At 40.7% G+C, this 8,749-nt stretch overlaps 1 protein-coding gene across 4 annotated transcripts; it reads left to right on the top strand.

The window, feature by feature from the left end:
• Positions 1-815: 815 nt before the first annotated feature.
• On the top strand, positions 816-5,288 carry ARF6 (ARF GTPase 6). 4 transcript variants are annotated; one of them, XM_086321615.1, is made up of 2 exons: positions 816-870; positions 1,543-5,288. In XM_086321615.1, exon 2 carries the CDS (start codon positions 2,029-2,031, stop codon positions 2,554-2,556), a length of 528 nt encoding a protein of 175 aa, XP_086177741.1. In that variant the 5' UTR covers positions 816-870; positions 1,543-2,028; the 3' UTR covers positions 2,557-5,288. The 4 variants fall into 4 exon arrangements, with proteins under 4 accessions (XP_086177741.1, XP_086177740.1, XP_086177742.1 ...); XM_086321614.1 differs by having other exon boundaries at positions 816-982; XM_086321616.1 differs by having other exon boundaries at positions 816-1,147.
• The last annotated feature ends 3,461 nt before the right edge of the window (positions 5,289-8,749 follow it).

The raw sequence follows: 8,749 nt of genomic DNA, 5'->3' as shown, positions 1-8,749 counted from the left end.
TACAAAGGTTTAGAGGAAAGGATTCACAGCTATGAAATGGAGGGGTGACACTCTGAACCCCAATCTTCTGACTCTAAATTCTTTTTTCAGTTTTAAGACAGTGCATGCATATTCAGGCTGATGGTAAGTAAATCACTGCTAGAATATTAACAACTTTGGTAATTAAATTTACTTCAGGCTGACGTTTATGAGGTTATCATTTAACCCATCTACCACTATCACATTTTCTTGAATTGTGAGAAGTATGTTACCTTATGTTATTACAGCATTTTCTTTAAAAAAACGAAACACTATTTTCCTGTTTTTCCTTCATTTCCAGCTTTCACTTTAAGTCTAACTTTACCAATAAACATCTGACACAAAAAGGTTTCCTGAAGTTTTCTACAAACATTATACTTATTACTTAATCCTCAAATAGGGTTTGCGGACAGCAAAGTCAGTAGTACACTCAGTTTAAACATGAGATAACTCAGTAAGGTTAAATGTTCAAATCGAGGCAACAGAAGTAGTCTTTCTAATTCTTAAAGTTGAGAATTAGTGGCTGGGTGAGAAGTTACTACTAATTACACTAAAAGATGATAATATTTACACATGATAAATTATCACCTTCTAAAAAGTTGAAAAAGCATGGAAACTGTTGATAATACTGTAATTTAAAAAAACACACAACAAAAACGTGGACGGGTCCTGCCGAGATGTGTTAAGATTGGGCTCAAATGCCCCAAAGACGGGCTTCAGAACAAACCCAAGCTCAGTAAAAGCTCCGCACTGACTGGCAGATTCCACGCGAACCACTTGCCTACCACGTGTCTTTCAGGAAACGCACAGAACACAAGGGATAAAAGGAAGCCAAAGAGGGCCAGGGGAAAGGTAAAAACCGTGGCTAGGGCTTCCCTGGGAGACTGAGGGCTCCCGAAGGCTGCGGCAGGCTGGAGGGACCTCGCGGAAGATCAGGCAGGCACCGGGGTCTGCGAACAGGCCTGTAAGGAGCATGGGGAAGGCGTTCGTTGGGGGAGCCGGCGGTCCGTGAGCCCCACCCTTTGGAGCTCCGTAGAGGATCGGCTCCCCTGGATCGAGTTGGGGGTGGAGGAAGTGAGAGCGCAGAAGAAGGAATGCATAGAGGAAGGAGTCGCTAGAGGAGCGACAGGTGGGAGCTAGTCAGAGTCCGAGGTTCGCGGGGGTTGGGGTTGGCCGCACCTGCGAGACCTCCGGGCCGCCGTAGCCCCGCCCTCCGCGCGTGGCGCCCCGACGCTTGGCGCGCGGGCCGCTCTCCTTACAGAGGTCGCTCTTGCCCGAACGGTCGGACTCCCTCTGTTGCGCCTGCGTAGTCGGGAGGGGAAGTGAGGCGGTTTCCTCGGCGCCTTTTCCGGCGGCGGCAGCGGCAGAACTGGGAGGAGGCTGTGGAGGCCGGAGGGAGCCCGCGCGCGGGGCGGCGGCTGGAGGTAACCTCCTGGGCTGAGCTGGCGAGGCGGGCCCCCTCGGCCTCCGCTCTCCTCTGGGGGTCCAGCAGTAACTCCCTTTTCCCTCTCTGTGTCTCCGCAGGCAGCGCACCGAGTTCCCGCGAGGATCCATGACCTGACCGGGCGCCGGAGCCGCGCTGCCTCTCGGGTGGCCTGGGTCGGTGGTGAGCGCGGTGCTCGCGGACCGGGGACCGGGCCGAAGGGCCGCAGTCTCCCGCGGCGGAGCCAGGAGAAGGCGGAGGAGCGGGAACCGCGGCGGCGCTCGCGCGGCGCCTGCGGGGGGAAGGGCAGTTCCGGGCCGGGCCGCGCCTCAGCAGGGCGGCGGCTCTCCCGGCGCAGACTCAGCGCCCCGGCGGCCGCGGCGCCTGGAGGAATCAAGTTGTGTGGTGGGTGATGCCCGAGTGAGCGGCGGGCCCGGGCCTCTGCCCAGAGGAGGCGACTCCCACGCAGGCCGCGCGGGCGCCCTCGCGACTGGGAGGCTCCGTTTCTGTTTCGCGGCGGCGGCGGCGTTGTTGGCGGAGGGGACCCGGGACACCTGAATGCCCCCGGCCCCGGCTCTTCCGACGCGATGGGGAAGGTGCTATCTAAGATCTTCGGGAACAAGGAAATGCGGATCCTCATGTTGGGCCTGGACGCGGCCGGCAAGACAACCATCCTGTACAAGTTGAAGCTGGGCCAGTCGGTGACCACCATCCCCACTGTGGGTTTCAACGTGGAGACGGTGACTTACAAAAACGTCAAGTTCAACGTATGGGATGTGGGCGGCCAGGACAAGATCCGGCCGCTCTGGCGGCATTACTACACCGGGACCCAGGGTCTGATCTTCGTAGTGGACTGCGCCGACCGCGACCGCATCGACGAGGCCCGCCAGGAGCTGCACCGCATTATCAATGACCGGGAGATGAGGGACGCCATAATCCTCATCTTCGCCAACAAGCAGGACCTCCCCGATGCCATGAAACCCCACGAGATCCAGGAGAAACTGGGCCTGACCCGGATTCGGGACAGGAACTGGTATGTGCAGCCCTCCTGTGCCACCTCGGGGGACGGACTCTATGAGGGGCTCACATGGTTAACCTCTAACTACAAATCCTAATGAGCATTCTCCACCCATCCCCCGGAAAGGAGAGAAATCAAAAACCCATTCATAGGATTATCGCCACCATCACCTCTTTCAATTGCCACTTTCTCTTCTTTTGAATTTGAACTCTGGAGTTACAGTTCTGCGGTTTGGGGGAGGGGGTTAGGGATTTTCTTTCTTTTCTTTTTTTGCTTTGCGTTAGGATGCTCTGATCTGACTTTTTGACATGAACACAAAGTGCTAGATGCTCTTGTTGACTTCCAGCAAATGGGATGGGGGAAATATAGCAGTTCTTGGTAAATTCCTTTATAATAATGGTTTGATTTTTTTATCTCGAGAGAATCTTCTTTTCCAATGTATGCTTTTTTCCTTTTTGCCCAGTTTCCTTATCACTTGCTGTAGATGGCTTATTTTGCATTCATGCAGACTATGTTGCAAGTCTGTTTCATCTAGTAAACTGAAAATTATTGCTTAATCAAACTGCCGTTTGTCTTTTATATTTAAGGCCTTTCCCCCCCCTTATGAGTTCTGACTTTAACTTAGTAAATTCAAATGTGACCTTTTATATCTAAGACCAGTACAGTAAACTTAGCCCAAAGTGGCAAATAATGAGTAATATCCTTGTAATATGTTCCAGTTCCACATCAGTATGTTAAACAGGTAATGTAAGAAGTTCTTTGAAATTTCAGCTATTAAGTTCTGAAACATACATCATGCATGAGTAAGGATAAAACTCAAGTTCCCCATTGCAAAGCTAACTTACACTGCATAAAACTATGAAAATATAACCTGTCAAGGACACAGATTTTTTTTCGCTGCAAAGTTAGCAACTTTGCTGTGTTTTCCCTCTTTGTTAACTTTTAAAACATACTCTTCCAGAAAATGGAGCAATAATGGTGTATAACATACACAGATGAAATATTTGTAGATATTTTAAGTGACTTTTGGGCAAAACTGGAATATATCCTTTTACCATGTTTCAAATATCTAAGACCAGTAGATTTTAAATTACTGGAATGGTTATTTTGTTCATTAATAAGTCGTTTAACAATTCAAATTATATGCACCTTTTACCTAGTTGAAAAAAAAAATCTGTTTCCACATTATAGCAACCTGAAGATGTCTTTTTTTTTTTTTTTGTAGTAAATGAGTGATCCATATCTCCATTAATTAGAACACTGGAAAAGATGTTTTATAAAAAGTATTCTGTTGGATTAACTCATGCAAATAGATATCCTGTTGGTTCAAAAATACACTATCTCCTTTAAGGAAGGAAATGTGATGAATGAATGATGTGTAGACTTGAGGAATGACAAAGGGGAAGTAGGATGTAGAAGAAGAACCTACAGATGACAATGAATGTAAACTTATTTTCTTCAAGTGTAAGCAATGTGCTTGCTGGTGATACCCAGATCTTAACAAGATTACTTGCTTAGCTGGTTAGGACCAGTAACTAGATTATTGAGACCACTATGATAATACTTTGAACCAAATGTTAATGCTTGATACAGAATAGTGTAGCAGCATCTGGTTCTTATATAGCCTTAAGGATTAATTGTAGAGATCCTCAAGGAATTAAAACTTAGGGAATTTCAGAAATGTAGACTGCAAATGCAGTTTACAGGAAAAGGTGAAGTGGGTTTTGTTTATGAGGGTGTCTGAAAACAAAAATTGAACGGGATATCATGGTATATGATTGGACAGTATTGGTCCTTCATGCTTTGGCCATATTGTATAATGGAGCTTTTACCAAAGATGTATGAGAAATACAAGGCTATAGAAAATTAACTCTTCAAAGTAAAACTCTTGACAAACGTTTTACTTAAAGCAGATGAGAAAAGGTGCTATGTTGTAGGCTCCTAATGGTGCAGAGGGATTTTTGAATTCAAAATGCAACTAAAGTATCAAGTTCTCAGTTTCACTTTAGTAGAAGTATCTCTGGAAATGAAGCTGACACACATCTAAGAACATTTTCGTTGCTTTTAAAATTCCCAAAGCTCCATCATACATTTAATTACTAGTGTGTTAAATGATTACATATAAGGTACATAAACATGGGTTATACAAATATCAATGTTACAGTAACATCCTGAAGCGACAAGCACAAAGGTATAAATGCCTAAACTGGAGGAAACTTGAAACCCTCATGTTAATTCTTAAATGTAGTATTTCTAACTTGTGACCAGACAGATTGGTAGGCAGCCATTTTTGTGTCTTAAAATAACTGGGGGCATAGTTAAAATTTTATACATCAAGTGATTGCTAAGGAATGTTGCAGGTGAGATGTGGTTATTTTTAGTTTATTTGAAATGTCTTAAGGTGGGGGGAGGAGGGGAAGCAAATATCTGAAATTTGGAGAACCCTAAATCTTTTGATAAGAAATTGTGATTTTCACTTACGTTATCTTTAAGGATATAAAAGGTTGATAAATTGGTGTAGTTAAATTGAGCCATAACCATTGGTGGTCATGGGGACCGGTAATTAAGCCTGCAGAAAAAAATTACAATCTAAGAATTTAAGAAATAAGATCCTGAAGATTTTGTTTAATTGCATCAATTTCTGTATTTTATGTGCATTTAAAAACTGCAGTAAGTTGAATGGGGTTAATCTTGTCTAATAATAAGTAAATGAGTCTGTAGACTGTGATCTCCCCAAACTAAAAAGTACAGTACTTGGAATTGTGTTCTTTATGGTTGTAGTGTTGGTAAAGCACTAATATGCAGAAAATAAAGGAATTACACAGTGCAGTTTCTCACGTTATGTTACTCGTTTGAACTAGATTAAGTGGGACGTGTGGTGTGTTGGGCCATGTTTTATTCCAGGGATATATGGTACAAAGTGACTTAATTTGGGAGTCATTTAGCCTTTGTAAGAAGAAAAAGAATCAGTTTGGTTCTTGTGATTCTGGCTATCAAGGAAATTTTGTGCTGATTTAGTTCCACCAAATTTAATCTGAATTTATGATAACTTTTAGGACACAAAAAGTTGAAAAATTTAGAAAGTGAAAGTTCTATAGCAGTTTTTATTATGCTGCTTTTTTTTTTTTAGAACAGAATTGTGTCTCTCGAAGAATTGACCTACAGCATAGTTTTAATCCTTGACAATTGACTTGGATTTTAGAAAGTTTGTCTTTTAAAAACCAAGCCTGCATGTCTTATAAGCATGGCAGAATTGTAGCCCTTTAGAAAATAAAATAGATGAAGAATAACGTATAAAGGGTTTTTAAAAACATCTTTTTTTTGTGGGCATTCCTTCTTAGCAAGGAATAGTAGTATTTTACTATTAACTTAGTAGTTTGTTTAGAATATCTTTGATCTCTAGTATAATTTAACTCCCACATTAATATTATTAATGGCTATCAAGTATCAGAGATAGTGGTAGAGGATATTTTATTTTAGTTTTTATGTTTTAATATAAGCTTAGAAATATTATAGCTGTAATCTGAATGGTGGTGAAGTTTACTGAATTCCCAAAGTTATTTCCTCTTTACCTTGCCGAGTATGTATATGGGTGGTGGTAAGGCAGATTTTTCCTTAGAGGTAAGAATTGTAAAACCGTATACAGCAACTAGAAATAATTAATCACTGAGTATAATGTGTTTGGAATATAATATTCACTAGAATCTCCTTTTGCTTTGTTTATATTGAATGGTAAAGACAAAGTAGGAAAGATTACAATATTATGAAGTTTACAGAAAGGGAATGTTGGGAGATGGAGTGATAAATGAGGCAAAGCAACTTTTCTCTCCCTGCTTTACTAAACTTCAAAGTTGCCAGACTAGATAAGTGAGTTGAATGGGCAGGGAATACATAGAGGTGAGGTCAAAGAGGCGGAATAGAGGGGTTTAGGAATAACAACTGAAATTTGTTAAATAAGCCAAAGTAATGGTAAACTTCCAGGAATTAGTCTAGAAATAACCTTACTTTCGTTGGCAGTAAGAAAATACTTTTGAATTTTAAAATGTTTTATGACTGCCGGAAACAATGTTTAAAAAAGTATTTGTCAGTCTTCTTGGATACCTTTTCTCCTGTCTTCATTTGGATATACAGTTGGCCCTGAATAACATGGATTTGAACTGTTTGGATATGAGTGGGTCCACTTATACATGGATTTTTTTTCCAATAGTAAATACTACAGTATTACATAATCTGGAGTTGGTTGAATCAGCAGATACTGTGCAACTACAATATTATGTGAAGATTTGGATTTTCCATTGCACAGACGGTTGGCGTTCCTAACCTCCAACTTGTTCTAGGATCAACTGTGTATTTCCTCCATGGTTTTTCTAAGTGTGTAAGTTTACTTACTGAGAGCCCACTGATGTGCTTGGCACTGTTCTAGGGACAATGAAGAAAAAAATATATATCAGTGGACAAAAATCTCCTTTATGGAATTTATATTGGTGTTGGGAGGTAGGAATGATAAAAATGTTAGGTGATATACTATGTATTACATAGTATGTTTTATATATATATATACACACACATATATATACACACATAGGGAACAGGTAGGCATGTATCCAGAGAAGTACTCATTGAGAAGGTGACATTTGAACAAATATTTGAAGGCAGAAAAATTAATATCAATGAAATTGACATAGTAGCAAAAAGATAATATGTATAGTGTAAAACAAGGGTGGGGAAACTGGCCAAGGGCAAATGTAGTTACTCTTGTTTTTATAGAGACTAAGCTAAGAGCTAAGAATGTTTTATATTTTAAAGCATCTTAAAAGACTGATCAAAAAAACCAAATGAGAATATGTGACAGAGACAGTATCCTGAAAAGCCTGCAATATTTACTTATCTGGCCCTTGATTGACAATGTTTGTTGACCCCAGATCTAAAGCCCTGTTTTTTTTGACCACACTTCGAGGCTTGTGGGATCTTGGTTCTCCAAGTAGGGACTAAACACATGCCCTCGGCAGTGAAAACATGGAGTCCTAATCACTGAACCACCAAGGAATTCCCTAAAGCCCAATTTTAAAAGCATTACCAAACTATAAAGCAAACCCCTCAAAAGACCATTGTTAAATGAGTCTAATCAAAACTTTAGGAAACAGTGGCACATGTAATTTACCACATACGAACATGTAGTGATCTTTGAGACTTGTATTTGAGTAGTCTAACCGGGGTTCTTTTCTTGCTGGATGAGTGTGTGAAATCCATAGTTTTTCAGTATCAGTTTTCATATTCTTAAAAATTTCATGAATCATTTCATTAAAAAATATTCCTCTTATTTTTATGGTCGTTTTACTGGTCTTTGGATATAAGTTAAGCATGCTTTTCGTACAAAGTGCCTTTCCTCCAGGTAACCTGGATTAGTTTGGAATAGTTTGATAACATCATTGAACTGTGGCTTTTATTCAGTTGGTATTATTTTAATCAAGTACTGAATCCAGTATTTTTAATTATGAAACTTTGTAAGAGGAAGTGTTTTATTTGGACTTGGAAAATAATATAATGCATGGTATTTGGTTTCTTATTGTACTGTTCACGGACCACAACACTATTCCTCTAATCAATATAAATTAGGAAAAATAATTTACATGTGAATTATTACTTGCATAGAAAAATTGTTCCATACTATATACATAGTAGGATGTGGGAATTCCTAACTATCTTAAAAGAGAACCTAAAATGATTTAGGAGTTATAGAAGTAAGTTTTACGGAGGATATTTACAAGGGAGCTTTAACAAATAAAAATACTTCTTGTTCATAGAAGGGTCTATGTGAAACTGGCTAGTCATAAGCATGAAAGCTGTTTCCCATTACACTGGCCTCAGAAAGTCATAGGATGTAAGGGCAAAAGCCAAATTTGTTAAAGGAGTTAAAGAAGCAAGGATCAGGACTTTTGAAATTTGTTCTAATACAGCAAAGTGTTTTCTCTCCTCCAGATCTTTATTTCTAAAAATTAGTTTTGTGAATAAGTCCTAAATTGGAGCTAGAGGGGCACGAAGAAATCAAATTGGAAAACATTCTAAGAATAATAAGAGTTAGCATTTTTTGAATGTTTGCCATGTGCCAGGCATTGTTCTAAGCATTTCATGCATATCTTCTTAATCCTCACAACGCCTTGGCAGAAAAAGCTCCCGTTTTATAGCTGAGAAAACTGAGGATTAGATCAGTTCAGTTCAGTTCAGTCGCTCAGTGCTGTCCAACTCTGCGACCCCATGGACTGCACCATGCCAGGCCTCCCTGTCCATCA

This window comes from Bos grunniens, chromosome 10 (genome assembly GCF_055505025.1).
Source record: "Bos grunniens cultivar Pamir isolate PY7600 chromosome 10, Bosgru_T2T1.0, whole genome shotgun sequence".
In the NCBI taxonomy this organism is placed as follows: Eukaryota; Metazoa; Chordata; class Mammalia; order Artiodactyla; family Bovidae; genus Bos; species Bos grunniens.
Note: the sequence above shows the minus strand (reverse complement) of the source record. Positions and strands in the feature narration are given on the sequence as shown.

What these genes read in the sequence shown, in the direction of transcription:
- ARF6 (XM_086321615.1), top strand. Translation starts at nt 2,029, where the DNA reads ATGGGGAAGGTGCTATCTAAGATCTTCGGGAACAAGGAAATGCGGATC.